The sequence below is a fragment of the Cydia splendana genome, chromosome Z (genome assembly GCF_910591565.1).
Source record: "Cydia splendana chromosome Z, ilCydSple1.2, whole genome shotgun sequence".
Classification (NCBI taxonomy): domain Eukaryota; kingdom Metazoa; phylum Arthropoda; class Insecta; order Lepidoptera; family Tortricidae; genus Cydia; species Cydia splendana.
In genome coordinates, this window is record NC_085987.1 from 13573292 (window position 1) to 13593047 (window position 19756).

At 40.0% G+C, this 19756-nt stretch overlaps 2 protein-coding genes across 2 annotated transcripts in view; one reads left to right on the forward strand and one right to left on the reverse strand.

The window, feature by feature from the left end:
• LOC134804465 (uncharacterized) overlaps positions 1-7117 on the forward strand; it is a 71442-nt gene extending 64325 nt beyond the window's left edge. Inside the window, exon 3 of the mRNA XM_063777512.1 lies at positions 4755-7117. Coding sequence (XP_063633582.1) covers positions 4755-5928 — 1174 coding nt within the window. The 3' untranslated portion in view covers positions 5929-7117. The remainder of the gene's footprint in view (positions 1-4754) is intronic.
• The window catches only part of LOC134804458 (uncharacterized), a 182915-nt gene that overhangs the window by 99797 nt on the left and 63362 nt on the right, over positions 1-19756 (reverse strand). Inside the window, exons 5-7 of the mRNA XM_063777505.1 lie at positions 15465-15666; positions 15042-15173; positions 14410-14660 (exon numbers count right to left, since the gene is read on the reverse strand). Coding sequence (XP_063633575.1) covers positions 14410-14660; positions 15042-15173; positions 15465-15666 — 585 coding nt within the window. The remainder of the gene's footprint in view (positions 1-14409; positions 14661-15041; positions 15174-15464; positions 15667-19756) is intronic.

Consider the following 19756-nt stretch of genomic DNA (forward strand, 5'->3'; position numbering starts at 1 on the left):
TTTTTAAGAATAAATTACCTACATAAAATTTGGGACTCCCTCTGGTCGCATAAAAATCTTTAGTCAGAATTATTCCACAGCATAACTGGGGTTTTTGTCATAAATGAGTTATGTCATAATTTTTATAGTTAATAATTTAATTCGCATAAAATTTTAAGTCATCTGCTTGAAATCCATAATTGTTTTTCGTTCGAAGTATTGCAGTGCATAGTATTAATATAGACATAAAAAAATTAAGTAATATGTTTAGTGGTCATAATATGTTTTTTTCATAAATGTTACAAAGCATGAATCATAAATATATTTGGTTGTGAGCAACCTATGAAGCAACTATTATTTTAGTCATAATCATAACCACACAAATACCGTATAAAAAAGGAGATCGAAGAAGAGGAGCCCCCTCCAGTAGAACCGTTTCTCCTGAAACGGTTTTATAAAAGAAACTAATCATAGTAGGTAGGTTAGGTTCATTAGGTTTCTTTAGATGCCCGAAGGGCAAACTACGCAGAAATAGGAGCCCCGCGTGAGCGGGGCTCCTTCGAATTATGTGTTTGGATGGAGATTAGTGAAAAGGTTTTTTCAAGGAGTTGTTGAGAGGCTAAAATTCGTTTCTTAAATTATTTATGTAAACCATTATGGTTGAAAATTATTATGCTACAAAACGTTATACGTAAAACATTATAAGTATCGATAAATATGCTTTTAGCTGGTATGACATTTGATTCATTATAATCAAAACCTATATGCACGAAAAATATATCACAACTGCTAAGTATGTCATCAAATATTATGCCTTAAAATGTATGACCCAATATAATATGACTTTTCATTTGTATGCGCAATGACGATTATGACAAAAGTTGTTATGCGCATCAAAGGTATGACTTAAACTTGTATGCAACCCAATATGGACCCATAAAATTTCCTCCAAAAAAAATCTAGAACACTTTTCTCTAGGATAATTATTTAAAGCGATATTAAAGGAAGAAAGTTAATTACAATCAGTTTACAGGTCACTTTTTTTTAGTTTTTCGTAAATAACTAGTAAACGGTGGAACGTTGCAAAACAATATTATACATAAATATTAAACATAAAATTGGCCACAAAAAAGGTTCTGTACACTTTTTCGCTACGATCAATATTTAAAGAGGTATTAAAGGGGGTATGTTAATTATAATCAAATTCCAGGTCCCAATTTTTAGGTTTTCGTAAATGACTCGTAAAATAAGGCTCATAGCAAAATAAGTTCTTAATGTTCTTGTAAATAAATAATCGGCATAAAATTTTCTACGAAAAACATATTGAACACTTTTCTCTAGGATCAATATTTGAAACGATATTAAAGGAAAAAAGTTCATTACAATCAATTCACATGTCACTTATTTTTAGTTTTTAGGGTTCCATACCTCAAAAGGAAAGAACGGAACCCTTATAGGATCACTCGTGCGTCAGTCTGTTTGTCCGTCTGTCACAGCCCATTTTCTCCAAAAGTACTGGACCAATTAATTTTTAAATTTGGTACACATATGTAAATTCGTGACCCAAAGACGGACATCTTACGTAAACAAATGAATTTTAAACTATATCGTGTTACATATTAAATGAAAAAGCTCATTTTGTAAATCCGAAATATATTTTTTTGGAAATATAAAAATAAATATTATAGAAGTCATTTAAGAAAATAGCCACATCTCATTAAATATTGATCGTAGCGAAAAAGTGTACTGAACCTTTTTTGTGGACAATTTTATGTTCAATATTTATCTATAATATTGTTTTGAAACGGGCCACCGTTTACGAGTTATTTACGAAAAACTAAAAAAAAGTGACCCGTGAACTGACTGTAACTAACTTTCTTCCTTTAATATTGATCCTAGAGAAAAATGTTCCAGATGTTTTTTGGAGGAAATTTTATGTAGATAATTTATTCCTAAAAACCTATTTTGCTATGGGACACCGTTTACGATTTATTTACAAAAAACTAAATAGGGATTTTAAAATTGATTATAATTAATTTACCCGCTGCTTTGTCTTTTTAAATATTGATCCTAGCGAAAAGTGGTCTACATGTTTCTTGTAGAAAATTTTGTTTATTATTTATGAATAAGATTTTTTTTGCTATGAGTCATTCTTTTCAAAATATTAACTAATAAATAAAAACAAGGAACCATAAAATTTATTATAATTAACTTTCCCTCTTTATTATCTTTTTAAATATTGATCCCCGCGAAAAGTGTACCGTAACTTTTTTGTTCAAAATTTTGTGTAGATTTTTAACGTTTCACAACATTTTTTGATATTGGCCACCGTTTATTAGTTATTTACGAAAAACTAAAAAAAGGGACCTTAGAAGTGATTATAATTACCTAAATTTCCCGCGTTAATATATCTTTGAATATTGATCCTAGCGAAAAATTGTACTGAATCTTTCTTGTAGGTAATTTTATGCAGATTACATATGTACTAGAACATTTTTTGCTATGCGCCACCGTTTAAGAGTTATTTACGAAAAACTAAAAAAGGGGACCTTTAATGTCAAATATCTCACTTCCGGTCAAGATTTCGATCGCTCAACCGGCAAATTCGTATTCAGCGGGGTTTAATTAGGTTAAAAAACCCAGTTGCCAAAAAGTATATGCTTTGCCAGTCGAAATCGATTTTATGAAAAATCTTTATGCAGCTGTGTTAACGGCTTGAATATTGTACAATTATTTGTCCTATTTTAAGACAGCTTTTAAAGGGTACTATTACCTTTCAGCGGCAACCGCTATAAAAATGCCAATATTGGTTATGTACGCGTATCTCCCGAGGAAGAATCACGTGGAATATAAATTGAAGTGCGTTGATATTTTGTACATGGAGCCATATCTTATTTAACGAAGTGAGTTGGATTATCTATCGTAAAAGTACTTTGATGGATGCCCTGCTGATACTCTCAAATACGGTCAGCCATTATATGTACTTATAATTTGATACTTATGAGAACTAAGTACCATGTTTAAGTACATATCTATAATATGCTTGAAGATTTCAAACTTATAACTACTAAAAACTCAAGTTAAAGTCTAATACAATCGGTACCTACAGTTTATAGCGATTATTCGTTCGTACTCATTTCATTAAAATTAGTCCTTTAATGAGTTTAATGAATTACAATAGTGACTACTTAATTTTAATAAACCTACTGTTTAGTAAGTAAGTTTAAGTAGTAAGTTTATTATAAGTTACTGGAGAAACTGTGCGTTTCTCCAGTAACTTCCTGCCTCGCACAGCCAAACTGTGGAATGAACTGTCGCCTGCGGCATTTCCGGACCGATACGACCTTCAAACCTTCGAGAAAAGAGCGTACTCCCATCTTAAAGGCCGGCAACGCGCTTGCAACTCCTCTGGTGTTGCGGGTATCCATGGGCGGCGGTAATCGCTTACCACCAGGTGATCTGTCTGCTCGTTACCCTCCTATTAAAAAAAAAAACCATGAACGTACAGAACGTTCGTAAATAAACTATGTTCTGAACCATGGGCTGAGTTCAAAATTTTGCTATCCAAAGATTCACAATACAATAGAACTTGGAACAACACGTAGCGCAGGTATCAGTCTGCCTAGGTAGGTAAGTACCTATTAGGTAGGTAGAGAATAATAACAGCGAATAGGTTGAGCGACATTAGCAAAATGCGAGGTGCACAAAGGTGAATTCGGAGTCTCGTACACGGGGCGCCGGGCCCCGAGCCAAGAGGGATTACACCCTGTTATGAATAAAATTGAATTTGCATACGTTCGGGGTCTGAAAATCCGACAAGTGCGAGTCGTTCTGGCGTACTGGCAGTGAGCTGCCATTTCAGAACGGAGGCAGCGAGTACCTGGTGCAATAAACTGAGACTTTCTTTTATATTGGACAGAGGCACCATAATTATTCGCTAATGGGATAACATGTCAGTAGATTTCACCGCCAATTAGTTTCATACTTATGTTTTTCTTTTTAGATAGATGTTTGGAATAACCGTTATAAGTAGTAAGTTGAAAAATTTTCAGAGTGATTTTCTATTGCCGCCACAACTACTTACAAATAATATAAAAAAAAAATATATATAATAAGCTCCAATACAAGAAATGTGTCTTTATCCTTTTAACCATGGTCTGTAAATAGATAGACGGTTCAAATGTTCACAGAATAGATTTTTATTGTTATCTACAAAAACAAATAGGTTTAAATAGGTCGATTTTAAAGAAAATTAAAATCGACGCACCCATACAAATACTTACGTATTCTCTTTTATTTTTATTATAACTTACTATCTCATAGCTGTTTAACACACAGACCAGGAACTCAGAGTGATTATCTAGACTAGAAAAATATAATGAAACAAAAAATATATATAATAAAGTCTGAAAGAAAAAATTGTAAAAACTTGAGAGATAATACTTACCTAACTCACACTTGGTATTTTTTTTTATTCTCCTAAAACATTTAAGAAGAGAATATACCTAAATTGATATTAATTTATTTAAAATTTTAACGGTCTCCAAGCTTAATCGGTATAGTGACCCATGTCTACGAAGCAGGAGGTCCCGGGTTCGAATCCTGGTAAAGGCATTTGTGTGTTATCACTATTTTTTCCTGAATTATGGATGTTTTCTACGTATGTAAGTATTTATACACAAGTGTTATTGATTACTGTGGGACGGGGTCGATATGTGTAAAATTGTCCTTCCTATAAGGGCTGACTGAATGTAATTCAAATGATTATGTTTCAGAGGCGTGGGGCGCGGCGCGTGGCGGCGGCGCGGGCGCGGCGGGCGGCATGATGACGCGGCGTCCGCCACCATGACGCTGCCGCCGCCCGCGCGCCCCGCCCACCCCTCCGCGCATCGCGCCATGCGCTATTACCGCATCTGGATATATGCGTGCAACGGCGCGCTGCTCCTGGGTTCGTTGGCCTTCTGTGCGGCTGCTGGACGCGCTCTCGCAGACTACCGCCGCGCTCTGGTCCCTGGCCTTAACGCCGCACAACCAGGTTTCCTGTATGGCTACGCGGCGTTACCTGTGCAAACAGGTCTACTGCAGATGCTCGGATGTGTCGCGGCGCTTCGTCTCTCTGAGCGATTGCTTAACGCATACTGGTTTGCTCTTCTGGCGCTACTCGTCGGTGACGCCGCCATCGGTGTTTACTGGGCTTTCCGATTTGAGCGAGTCTGTCGAGAACTGCGTCCCCAACTAAAGTTACGTCTGCTTAGAGATTACGAAACAGATGCAGAATTTACGGAAGCCTGGGATCGCCTCCAAAGAGAACAGCGCTGCTGCGGGGTGACTGGACCGGCTGACTTCGCGCACCTGAACCGCACATCTCTGCCCGCGAGCTGTTGCCGCATGCCGGCGCACACGCCCGCCACGACGCCTGCACTGTTTGCTGCCACGTCCAGCACGTCGCTCGCCACCTTCACGCCCGCCCACTGCGTCCCACACACTGCGGCGTGCGCGGACCGATTACAGAATTGGACTCGACGAACTGCTGACGCGTTGTTTGTGCTAGGTTACTGTGTGATCGCGTTTTTGAAGTTATGTTTTCTCGGAATTTTACGATACGAGATAAAAGAGATGATCCAAAAAATTAGACTTATTCGAAGCGAGCTTGGAGCCGGTGAACTTCTAGATGGTAGCCCGATCCATGGCGGGCCATTGTCACAGACGGTGATAGTAAACGCCGTGAATGCGAATGGCGGCGTGCGGGCGCATGGTGGTAGTCCCGAGCGAGCAGGTGAACGAGACGCGCTGCTTGGACGCTTGACGGACACGTGCTCGCGGCGCGGCACGCATGACGATCCTTTGGCGTCGAAAACTATAAACGGGAACAACAATTGTGAGATGCGCGAGTTGGCACGAGGAGAGTACAGACCGTTGGCGGCAGACAGTGCGGCAACTCGGATCTGACTAAGATGTTACCTGGAGCGGCTGTTCGGGCGGCGCTGGCGCTCGTTTCCGGCGAGCGGGTGCGAGGCGGAGCTGCTGGCGGCGCACGCGGCGGCGGGCTCGCGCGAGCGCCGCGCCGGCGCCCGCGTTCGTCTCGACACGCGCCGCCACACCCGCTCCGAGTTCGAGCTGTGACTGCTCTAATGCGCTTGCCGACGCGCCCGAATCCACTTCTAATCGCTCTGTTGACCTTTTTATGTCGAGTGCCGAATTTTTCAGTAACTTCTGCATGTTTATAGTGGTAGATAAAATCCAGACTAAATGATGACACTCCGCCAGTGAAGTGTTTTCGGAAGAAGGGCGTTGTGAACAAACGAAAAGGACAAGTGTGGAATGACAGTAGTATATCGTATATATATATTGGTGAGTTTGAACCCACGAGCAAAGCTTGTGTTTAGTTCCTATATTTATGCTTGGCAGTTACGATTTTGTTGATAGGTATTTGTGTTTCAAGATTCACAATGATAAACATAAATTATAAGTCACTTTATAATGCGTCATTAATAATATACCTACTCAATAATAATGGTAAAACGATATGGTTTGTACCTATCATATGTAGAACCGCTGACACAATAAGGGCGATCAGAAGAGCGCACATTAAGCGTCAACAGCAACGCATAACCTATTTCTCTCGGGCGAAGAAATATTGTCTAACTTACGTACTGAAGAAAATATTGTGTTTAGCAATAGGTTAACATTTGGGTATTTGTATCTATTATGTAGAATTTTATCACATTACTTTCTTGGAATTAAGTGAATATCACATTATTTTAATAAAATAATATATTAAACGCGTGAAACATTTGCATGGATTAGATTCGATACTTTGATATCTCAGCTTTACCACCTACATGAATTATTGATTCCACAAGGAGATTTTCAACGAACAAAATAACCAAATACGAAACAATTAGCAAATTTTCTACTACATAGACAATAATGTTTCTATACTAGTCCTTAGTGGAATGTTACAAAATGAATATTATGATGCACGAATATCCGTACAGCGTCCGCGGCCGCGTAGACTCTAGACGGTACTCACGCAGCGGCCGGACCGCACCGCTTACCGTAGAATACGACCTCGCAGTGGTCGGCGCTCGGCGCATCGAGCCGGCCACAGACCGGCTTCTCACTCCAATCTACACAAGCATCAGCAAATTCAACACAAAGCTGACACTCTCCTTGTTTTTTCATCAATACCCAATTTTACTTCAAGATAATTGGAAGCCCAGTGTTGGGTAACCATTGTTATGTTTAACCCTTATCTTGGCAAGGCTCAAAATATCTTAAATATATTTTTTTTTTAGTTTTTCGGCACCTATTGAGCATACTAGACTATAACGCATTCACTGCCAGGGGGCGTGGCCTAGGAACAAACTTGTATGACGGTGGACGCACATGTGCGTCGGGGGCAGTGAATGTGTTAATGCCAATCCCTTGACAAAATAGTTACCTACTTTTTAGAAGAAAAATGTGGATTTTAATAAAAATAAATCATGTAATGCAATAGAAATTATCAATTATTGCTAATTAAACGCAATCTAAAGCATCAGATGACTATTACACCTGTAAAAATAAATTATATCTACGAATACCTGATCACATGGGCGGAAAATTTGATCCCGTAAAGTTTCAAAAAAGTCTTCAGCAAAAAGTTGAGTAAAATATGAAAAGTAAACAAATAATTAAAAGTAAAAAAAATATTTTTTTTTTACTTTGGGGCATTTTTTGTCATAGACATATATATTTTTCCGTGCTACGGGCTACGGCGTAGCAATAATGCTACAGCGTACGAATATACAGTTAAATAACATCTAGTACTTTAAAAAAATCAAAGTTCAATAACTTAATAATACGACAACTAATATTAAATACTTGAAATATGTTTTGTAACCCCACAAATATAAAAAAAAATATAAAAAACATGTAAAACTATTTTGACGACAACTTGGCAATGTATTAAATGTAATACAATCCTTTCTATATGTACATTTCTGAGTTCTTGGCAATGTATCAAATATAATACATAACAGTTTCATGTAAGGTTCTGTGTATTAAATGTTTTTAAATTCGAACGCATTGTAAATATTTATGCACTAACAGATAGTAAATGCATCAAAATGAAGATTATGGAAAAATATATACTAATCTAAGAAATAAATATAAAACTTCCAGTGCGAACCGAAATCTGTTGTTTCCGTGGCGCCATGTTGATTATTACTAATTAATTTACAATGACACTTGTGTCCATTATTTTTTTCTATAAGAAAGGAGGGTAGCTCGACATATTGATGGCAGAATTATTTTATTATTTTGTTAGGTCATAAAGTGAACCTGCTAGATTTTTCAAAGTTCCATGTATCACGGGTGTTACAATGCCAAGATAAGGGTTAAAAGATCTATTCACAAAAGACTTATAAAATATAGGTAATACAACCTCATTATTAAAAGTTGTAAAAAAAAATGCGCGGCTAAATGTGTCCGGGCGCTCTCCATGCGTACTTAAACATAGACATGTGCGTTTGTATGACGAGCCTAGATGTAATGACGAGAGCTTACTTATTACCAGCAGGATCGGGAGAGCGGGCCTACGCCCGCGCCGCACGTCCCGGACTCTATTTATGTAAATAAATTATCATAATTTGTACATGCGTAGTATGCGAGTAAATGTGCATGGACAGATTGAAAAATAGTACTGATATGAGCTTAAAAGACGTAGTGCCTACGATTATGCTTTTAAAGTGTTGGAAGAACATAAACTTTTTTTTGGCAGAGGAATTTGAACGTTTGTACGATGTAGGTACATCATAACAAAAACCTACAAACTTACACATTTTTGAAGGGCTAAATCCCCACGTACATAATTAAAATTATATCTACATTTCTGAGTATTGCTTTTGAAAAGAGTACAATGTCTTGCGAAACGACGTGAGTCGAGTAGGTATGTTCAATAAGGCTGTGTCAGAATTAAATGTGTAACAATGTGGTTTAAAAATCTGGACATTATAACGTGTTGCAATATAATGGAGCGTATTTAAATACAGAAAGAGAAACCTAGGTGTAGGTCTGTAGGGTACGTAAGCCGGCAGACGCGCCTGCGTCTCGTCGGCCTTAGCGCACCGGATCGGTACTTCGCGTCGAAAACACAATTGTTTGTATCTACCTATTATGAAATAAATTTATAGATATACATTATATTGTACCTAATAATGATTACGAAATTATGTATTATGTTTGCTTAGAGTATAGTATTTTGTGAATTTGAGCAGAAAAATAGTTTTTTAATATTGGTGTCATATGAATGTACCAAAAAATCTTATTATAAATTGTATATTCGGAAAGTTGAATAATTTGTAGCTAGGATCCAATCTAAATCCTACATCTCTTCCAAAAAATGGTATAATGACATGTGCCTTGGCTTATAGAATCGTATAATTGACGTTATTTTCAATAATAAAATCTGTTATAAGTCCGACATACGACTCGGCTTCCTGCCTGCACTACGTGGCGAAGGCCAGCCGCGATACCTACCTACCTGTCAATTTTTTTAGACATTTGCTCTACTGCTTTCTTGTTTTTGCTAATCCACCTAACCATGATCATCAGCATCACACCAATTTTGTAGTTAGCTTTTGCTATGAAAACCCTGTTTACTTAGTTAATTAATAAGTTTTGATTAAATTTTCCCTACTGGATTCTGAACACCTACCGACCTGAGTAAAGTCTGACCAGTAATTGTCAATAGGGCGCTATTATTCTCATGTATACGGTGATAGTTCAGTATATTATTATAGAAATTCCGCAACATGGCGCGTGATCATATATATATTCCTGGTCAGGCTTTACCAATGGAATAAATACTTTTACAGTGCAGAATGTTGTGTGTAAAGAAATCTATGTACATGTAAATTGAGCTATTTATTGTGACGATAGAGTGTGAAACGTTGCCAGGCAATGATGCTTGTTCTGTGTTGAGTTGTACTTACAGTAGGGTTGTTCCAACTTTCCGAAGGTACGCGCTAGGCGACTGAGAGCTAATACTATCATAATAAAGCATTAAATTAATAAACAGTTTGTTAAACAGCTTCGTTTTATTATTAAACATATTAACCTATTTACATTTTCATTAATACCTACTCAACTCAGTTCAGTTCTATTACATTACAGGTTACACTACCTGTTTTTATTTTAGGTATACCAGTAGAATAAAAAGTCCTACGCTGGTACTATTTAGTGCCTTTCGTTAATTAAGATTAAGGCACCTAATCAACCAACAATTAAAATAGAAGGTGTTTTTTTTATACATACAGTCAAAAATACAGTTATTAAGATTTAAAAGGAGCATACTCGAACTTTCAGTCATACCCTGTTTATTACTAATACTAATAGGTACCTATACTTACCTAATTTTATTATAGTTGTTGTTATACAGGCTAACCTTGTATCTTTGACCATATTTATTCCAGGCACTAGGTTGAGTGAATTCCAAAAAAATTGTACGTATTAAGCGCAGTTAAGAAGCTTAATCACAGCAGTTTTCATAATAGGTCTTAACTTAATTGATTCATTTGTGTTACGAAAATTGACTATGTAAATTGTATTGTATTTATTGTACGGTCAGAAAAGAATGTGCTTTACCACTTTTCGACTCTATCATCTGATTGATAGAGTCGAAAAGTGGTAAACCACTTTCTTGGCTGACTGTACTTATTTCGTACACATATAAGTCTATAGCATAGGTTAACACACTTTCATGCATCTAACTGAAATAGAAATGGCTTAACTGTCGTAACACAATGGAATCAATTAACTTTAGACTAATTACAGGTGCTTAACTATGTACAATTTTTTTGCATTTCACTCAGGTATCACTTATAGATTCCAGTTCCGGAAAAAATAGGCAGCAACTTTTTCATTTTTTTTACTTTCGGTAAAGTATTTTTCCTGAAGTGTGGTTACCCTGTTACGTCAGATATATGTAAACAACCTGATAGATAGGTACATAAATTTCATAAACGAGGGTTTACAGTTTGACCCAATAACATAACAGTAAGTAACGTATGTAGTTACGTACAAAAGCCATACATTGACGTGCCCCTCCGCCGCAAAAATCGGCTTACTGTTCTGTATAGAATATTACAGACGAGGCGACTCCGGTTGTTAAATAAACTAAATGGTTGTTTTTTTTAACCTTTTGAACGCCACAGACGGCAATTGACGTCAACGCGAAATCGTGAAAACGACGCCAAAGACGGCATTTGACGTCGATCGTTTTTTGATGAAAATCTACTGGAAAACACCCCACTTTTAGGTTGGAATTATTTATTCACTAAACTAAATTTTACCCCCGTGGCGTCAGTGGCACGGCAAATGGATGCGCCCTTTGGCGTTCAACGGGTTAAGATTCAATATCATCAAATGTTCACAAAAGCATACGCCTTTGCTCATTTGACAAATTTGACAATAGAGGTAGTTGTGAGCAAAGGTTGTGAGCATCTTGGCCGCTCGGAGCTCGGCTCGGAGATATCTGTTGGTGTGTGGATATATTAATTTCGCGTTGGTTTTGTCCAATTCGTGGTATTGCTTATAACCGCTTTTGCTTCGAAAACAAAAATTTTGTGCTGCACTGGTACGTTATATGAAACCTTTATTTTATGAGATGCCTTTGTTTGACATTGAAGAGAAAACGTAAACATAGCTTGAACATAGCCAAAGGCAATCTCTACCAGTTTGTTATTTAAATTTGAGTGTATGAATAAGAGCCGAAGAGAAAATAAGGCGCATATTCCTGTTTTTATAGGTACTATGCAAAAGTAATTTCTGCTGTGTGAATACTTTAAAATGCACTTAATATAATTAGTTTGAATATGCTTTTTCCAGAAATTATTTCCACCTGATATAAGTCATATAAGTAATTTGATCCCTTTTGATGTAAAAACAGGCGTATTCGGATTTTAATAATTATATCTGGATCAGTTATGTACTTATCTCATCTAATGATTAATGTTGTGAGTACATTATTTCCTATATTTTGATGTTAAATGAGACTGACACATTATTCATTTTAGAGCAATCTTAGCGATAGCGGTACACCCTGAAATTCGGGAATCAGCTGCAAATGGTGTTAAAGGTATGAAAATCGGCACGATTAATCTTTAGGCCATTTGAATCAATTTGACCCGTAGCACCAGAAAAAACAAACAAACGGAAAGGAATTATGTCGTCATCTTTTTTTTTTATGGAAAAAAAAATAATTTTTGTTCAGGAACCTATCGTGTGTGGTATTAAATGAAAGGGAATTTTGAGCCGGGTCTAAAAATATATCATATTATTATATTTCCGTCACTTGCATTGAATTAAAATAAAAATAATTTTCAAACTATACCAAGTTTGGGCTCCTCCAGATACGAAACCCTTGCATTATTTTTTGTAAAATATACCTCAAATAATACCCAATATCCTCATATCTAACCCCAAGAAATACATTTCGAAAATATTTAGTTTTAGTATTTATTTTTTATTATTACAAATTGTGATCTATCAATCTATCAATGAAACGGCCTCCTAGCCTAGTCGATAGTGACCCTGCCTATGAAGCAGGAGGTCCCAGGTTCGAATCCTGGTAAGGGCATTTATTTGTGTCTTCATCATCATCATCATGGTTCCCATATAACGACGATATATATAATATACACATATATACAAGCCCTGGTAAGGGCATTTATTTGTGTGATGATGATGATGAACACACAAATAAATGCCCTTACCAGGATTCGAACATGGGACCTCCTGCTTCATAGGCAGGGTCACTATCGACTAGGCTAGGAGGCCGTTTCATTGATAAATTGATAGATCACAATTTGTAATAATAAAAAAATTAACAGGATTCTCTGCCTCTGGCTTGCCTTAGCCGGCCGGTCAGAGTGGAGTCGTTAGAGCTATAAGCTCCAGGGGTGGAAGTGAAATATGCATAAGACGCGAGTTGGCACAGTGGCTGTTAACAGCCACTGGGTAGAAAGCGGCGCATACCTCTCGACACCCCTGAGCCGCTCACACCGGTGTTGCCCTTGAGCCATCCTAGATGTCGCTTTTTGTGGGGGCCCATCTTGTGAGGGCGAGTCACCGTCTGCCGGAAATAAAATTGCATACCGTTTTATTAGGCAGGCGTCCGGTTTTTTACCCCATAGCTCAGTTCTTAGTCCATCGCTTTCACCCAATAACCTAGTTCATTTTAGATTCCATCAACTCTCAATAGTCCTTACACCCTGGCGGGTGCTGCCTCTGCGTGCGTCCCATGACACGGGCAAGGGCAGCCTCTGCTCGGTGTACCCCTTACATTTCATTAAAGTGTCAAAAGGGCCTCTACGTTTTGGCTTCGGCTCCGCGCACGCCTCCCAAAGGTCCGGAACACCATTGTTCCGTGATGGGAAAGACATACAAAAAATAAAAAAAAATACTGAAACTAAATATTTTCGAAATTAATTTCTTGGGGTTAGATATGAGGATATTGGGTATTACTTGAGATATATTTTACAAAAAATAATTCAACGGTTTCGTGTCTGGAGGAGCCCAAACTTGGTATGTTTTGAAACTTATTTTTATTTTAATTGAATGCAAGTGACGGAAATATAATAATGTGATATATTTTTAGAACCGGCTCAAAATGCCCTTTCATTTAATACCATACAGTGTATGGTGGTGTATGGCATACACGATAGGTTTCTGAACAAAATTTTTTTTTATTCTATACAAAAAAAGATGACATCATAACTCCTATCCGTTTGTTTGTTATTTTGGTGCTTCGGGTCAAATTGATTCAAATGGCCTACAGATTAATCGTGCCGATTTTCATACCTTTAACACCATTTGCAGCTGATTTTGGTCAACCGCTAGTACTATCTTAATAGAATAAGCGTACTACGAAATAAGCATTTTTCCTCCCATCTGACAAGTTTACGACACCGCGCTGCAAAAAGTGTCCCAATGTACATATTCTACATTCCCTGAATAAATCCTGTAGGAAACATCTTTCCTACAGGATTATTCAAGGAACATACTGATATTAGCATAAACTCTGTATTTTAAAAATTAGCTTTTTTTATTTATTTAGTGGAACTTTCTGTAGATCTTTGGTAGGTAGGTAATAAACCGTGATCTCGTAATATGATAATTAAATGGCTTGGACTGTCATTTTTATTGTAGACGCATTAGCGCAGCTATGAACGTTTTAGAACACCCCATTTGTGTTTCAAATTAGCTACATCACTAACCCCATTTGATTAGATTAGACATTAAAGGCCCTAAATAACAAAAGCGGCTAACATTAAAGGCGTTGATGAGTAATAGCGTAATAGTTTTAATTGAGCATAAAATTTACACGGAATACAATTGGTTTGATTAGAATTGACTACTTAAATAATGTTAGTTGCAGTCACTAACCTTGATGTAATCTTCTGCTACTCTGTAGGTCCGGTCTACATTGGCCCCGCCGATTACGAGCACAGGCTCGGACGCAGTGGGCTCGCCCGGCGATAGCGGCGACCTACATGAGGTGTGGAAGGATCGAGAGCCGGTCCAATTATCTACACCCCTTGAGGATCCAATGTTCAAATTGTCGACGTTCTTGAGTTTGTTAAACTCAACAGCAATTTCGGCGCCAACTTTAGCGTTGTTCTTTATGAGGGCTATGTCTGTGAGTCGTTAAGGAAAGAGATTGTGGCAATTAGCTTCACTACTATCACTTTAAGGTCGTTGGCGTTCTATTTTAACGTTAAATTTAGGAGGCTATACGCAGTCCAAAGTCTAATTAAACTTGTTTAATGTTCTACACTTATTTCATTATCACTTCGGTTCTATCCTTCTATCTCCTTTCATTTTCATATGACCTTCATTAAAAGTAGGTACAGAAATAAAATAACCCAACGTCTTCTGTCTGCAGGTTGTGCAAAGGGAGGGTTGACGACGGTTAGAAACATAACTTTCATACGATTGTGCGTATATTTGTATGCTCACTGTAAATAGAGAATTTCCTTGTTTGGTATTTTCCCACAAATGTACGAAGTAAAGGATACTGGTATCGAGAGACTTGCCCCCTGTTGCTTCTGAGACAGCCGACAAAATGTAAGGAGTCACTTCCTTCCCATGGATGCCTTTTCTTTTGGCTTCTTGTAAAGCGAGGGTAATTGCTGCATTTATAACTGATTCTGTGAAATGAAGTAAATACTTAAGTAGTAAAACGTTAAAATAACCTTACATATTTTTCCGAAAACGGTAGTGGTTACAGGTTTGTGAACGTTGTTTAGAAATGTTCCTTCCTATTGGTCCCGCATGTTTCCCCAGTGCACTACGTACACCCTACACATGTAATATCCTACAAAGAGATCTCTTACTTTGGTTATTACCGTTGGTGTCATTTGTTGGCTTGCATAGCTTACAAATGAGTAGGTAAGATAAGAATAGTATAGTTATATCAGATAATATGTTATTGTACGCACCATCCATAGCATGTTCCTCCGGCACAGGTACGGCGATGACGGTACCGGACTCAAGACACAGCGACCGCGCCGCGGCCAGCAGGCGCGCGGCGTGCGCGGCCGAGGGCGTGCGGTGCGGTGCTCGGTGACCCGAACGCCGAGTGTAGAATGCCGGAAACGCGTCAGATTCTCCAAAGGCGCACACACACACGCCTTGAGTTTCCTGATACGCATATAATAATAACCTGGTTTCAACACGCTTTATTATTAGTAGTCATCTATCATATTATTGAACTCTCAACGCCCAATATAGCCGACGATAGCAGTTGGAGAAGGTAACTGGTCTACTGGCGCCTCGCTCGAAACCGCAGTCGCCCCAGCCTACTAGATGCCCATGTGCGAAGCCCTCGACGAATATCTTCAACCGCCTCGCGATAAAGAATAAACTACACGATTTAAAAAAAAAACTGACTTTTATTACGCGGTACAAATATAAAAATACTCCTACAACGATTAGGCGGTACAGCTTCGGATCCCTCAGGTCTTCCTTGGTTTTCTTCCTTTGGTTTTCTTCCTTTTGGTTTTTCCTTTTCGGCTGCTCCTGGTGTACTGTACGATCCGAAGCGGTTCCGTCTTACTTTTATACGAAAAATCAAGAAAGAGAGTCACCTACGATAGGGAGATAAAATCATGTCTTAATTCGCGGAATTAATCGGCCTGTGATTGGTCGCTTACGTCATACGGTCATTTTCGGGTGAATTTTCATTATCCCGCTATCGTTCTGCGACTCATATTACATACATCCGATTAATTACTGACTTAAAACTATTACAAATAGTTAACTACGTTCATTAGTTATAAAAACAAACGATAACAAGTTCACTAGTCCTTACGACTTGGCTTACAATAGATAGGAAAGCGGCCGAAATGAATACAATGGATGGTTTATGGCCCTTTTGCCGACTCGCAGGCCTTTGTCTACCTGTGACTGCCTTATGATTCTTATCTAACTAGGTGACTAGGCTAACGACCTATAATATCTACAAATATTGTTATGATGTAACTTTAACAGGTTACGAATTAATTAATGAAACGTGTATGTTTCTAAGTGAAAATTACGCTGTATCGGAGCGCTGAGCTCGAATTTGGCCGACCAATGAGAAGCGGTCATTCTGTCCCTTTCATATTGAGACTTCCTTGTCTTGATCCGCCTTTCTTTGGTTAACCAATGACAGAGCCTACATTATTTTACTAAGTTTATAGTGATTACTTGGGAATTGGGAAATAGGTTTAACCATGTTTTTTTCCTAACTTACTGGGTGACCTAAAACTTATTACGAACCTACGAGTTAAATAACGGATATTTTGAATACTTATGACTACTGACAATCTAATCGCGGTTTTCCCTACCTATCAAATAAATCTTTATTGAGAATACAGTCTTAATCGAATTTGATCTTAATCTAACTTATAATTATCCGCGTCTTGTCGTAGCGTCGCTAACATTTTGTCCCCGCAGTCGAAGACTCCTGGTGCATGGGTTGCGACGCGATGACCGCCAGCTTGCAGCTCGGCCTGCGTAGCGTCCCGTGCCTCGTTCTGACGTCTGCGGAGCGAACCCTCCCGTCGGGTCCATGATAGACGGTCTCGACGACTCCTTTAGGCCACACGCTGCGTGGTCCGTTGGGTTCAGAAATGATGACAACATCTCCCGGCTGGATCTGTCGCCCTCCGTCGTCGGATGATTTGCGTGGTGCCAGCAGTGGAAAGTACTCCTTGGTCCAGCGCCGCCAGAAGTGGTCTGCTAGCGCCTGGGCAGCCCTCCATTGTCGCTTGTCGTTTTCCTCGTAAGCGCCAATCATAGGTAAGTTAGCGTTATGAAGTAGAAGAAAGTGCGCAGGTGTGAGACTTTCTTCGCTCTCTGGGTCGACGTTCACGTGTGTTAACGGCCTTCTGTTAACGATATTCTCGATCTCTGCCAGTAGAGTCTCGAACACTTCGGTTTTCGGTGCTCTAGTGTTGAAGGTATAGAGCATCGCTGTCTTCACGGTGCGTACCATTCGCTCCCAAGCTCCGCCTGCAGATGGGTTGCCGGGGGGAATGAATTTCCAATCCATTCGTCGCTGCACGCCGTAGTGTTGCAATTGCGGAAGCCATTGCCTGTAGGCCTCGCGCAGCTCGTTCGATGCCGCCTTGAAGCAGGTTGCGTTATCGCTATACATAACGCTCGGCCATCCTCTTCGTGCGGCGAAGCGCCTTAGCGCCAGTAGAGCGCTATCCGTAGACAGGCTATGTACAGTTTCGAGGTGAATAGCCCGAGTTACTAGGCATGTGTACAGACACACCCAGCGTTTCTCTCGTCGTCGTCCTATGGTCACGTACATAGGCCCGAGGTAGTCTTGCGCGGTGTAGGTGAATGGCCTCTGGTAAGCCTGTAGCCGCTCGGGTGGTAGATCGCCAAGGGGCTGCGCTCGCGGTGAAGCTCGACGTAGCTTACACAGCGCGCAGTCTCGCGCTACAGCTTTCACAGTAGGTCGCAGTTGTAATATCCAGTAATGTTGTCGTAGCTGATTTACCACTGCCTCGTTATGAATGTGCGCCATTCGCCTGTGTGCGCGTTGGACCATTAGTCTGGTAAATGAGTCCTTGCCGTCCAATATTACGGGTCGTACCGATGTGTACAACACTGGAGCGTTTCCTAACCTCGTCTTCATTCGCAGCACGCCGTCGTCGCACAGCTCGGGTGCTAGATTGTATATTCGCGATTTCTTGTCCAAATCGCGTCCTGCGCTTAGAGTGCGCAGCTCGTCCGGGAAACTTCTTCGTTGGCTATTCTGTAGCCACATATGCTCGGCTCGCTTTATGTGGTTCACTTGCAGCTGCAGCGTCTTGTTCTTATTTTTCATCTTATCTATGAAAAGTAGAACGTAGGCCGTCGAATTCATTAGCCTATCGTAATTACTGAAGCGTCGTATGTCAGGTAGCACGCTCGACGGATCTGACTTTGACGTAGTAGTAGATAACGTAGTCTCTACTGTGACTCCGCTTTTCCTTTCAGGAAGGTCTTCAGTCGGTCTGCCTATTTCTTGACTCGGCCACTCCACTTCTGGTCGGTGAAGAAATGACGGTCCTTTGTACCATTCGTCGTGAGCGGTGATTTTCCTCGCCGGCTTCCCTCTCGTAGCGTGGTCTGCGGGGTTCACGTCGGTTGGCACGTACATCCACACCCGCCGGTCCGATTTTTCAGCTTCTTTATCTGGTAGCGGTGCGTCCCACGTAGTGCCTTTTGTCCAAACTCGCTGAAATATCATTTTAGCGCTGATGACGTAGTGAGCGATAAGTCCCATGGGGTCGTATATGGACATTATCGCGCTGAGAAGTTCCCTTTTTGTCGGCGGCCGTTCTTGCGTCTTCACAGCCTCGGGAACTCGCAGCATTTTCGTGTTGTAGCCCAGAGTGTCCGTCCTAGGGTCCCACGTCATGCCTAGAACTGTGGGTTGACCTTCGCCCAGATGCGTCGGTCCTTGCGCTGCGTGTAGTTCGTGCTCGACGCTTGCCAGCATTCGCGTACTGTTGCTCGCGTAGCCTCGTAGATGAAAACTGCCCTCCGCGTGCGAGTCTCGCACTTGTTGTGATACTCGTAGCAGCTCATCCTCGGTCTCGTACGATGCCACGTAATCGTCCATATAATGATTATTGTGGATGTCGTAGACCGCGTCCGGATATTTGTCCTGGTTGTCGAGCGCGTTCCTATTACGCACCGAATGCGCGAGGAAAGGCGATGACACGTTGCCAAAACAAACTCTGTTTAGTTTGTACACCTGGGGCTCCATATCTCTTCTAGTGCCGCGCCACAGGAAGAGTTGGCTCTGTTGATCTTCTTCTCGCATTTGAATTTGCAGGAACATTTCTTGTATGTCCGCGACCACCGCGAAATTCCATTCGCGGAATCGTAGCAAAATTCCTAATAGGCTTCGTAGTAGGTCTGGCCCCGATAAAATATAGTCATTCAGACTATTTCCTTGACTTTTTGCCGCGCAGTCAAAAACGGCTCTTCCTTTGCCTTTATTTAAATTAAATACATTAAAGTGCGGCAAAAACCAGGTTCGGTCGGTCTGCGGCGGCTCCATGATACGTTCCGCGTATCCTTTCTGTAGTAACTTCTGAATTTGGGCTTCGTAGTCTTCAGCGAAGTCCTTGTTGCGCCGCATTTTCATCTCCAAGTTGTGTAGCCTCGACCGCGCCATTACGTAGCTCGGTGGTAGCTTCACGTTGTCCGACGCCCACAGTTGACCGACCTCGTACCGGCCCCC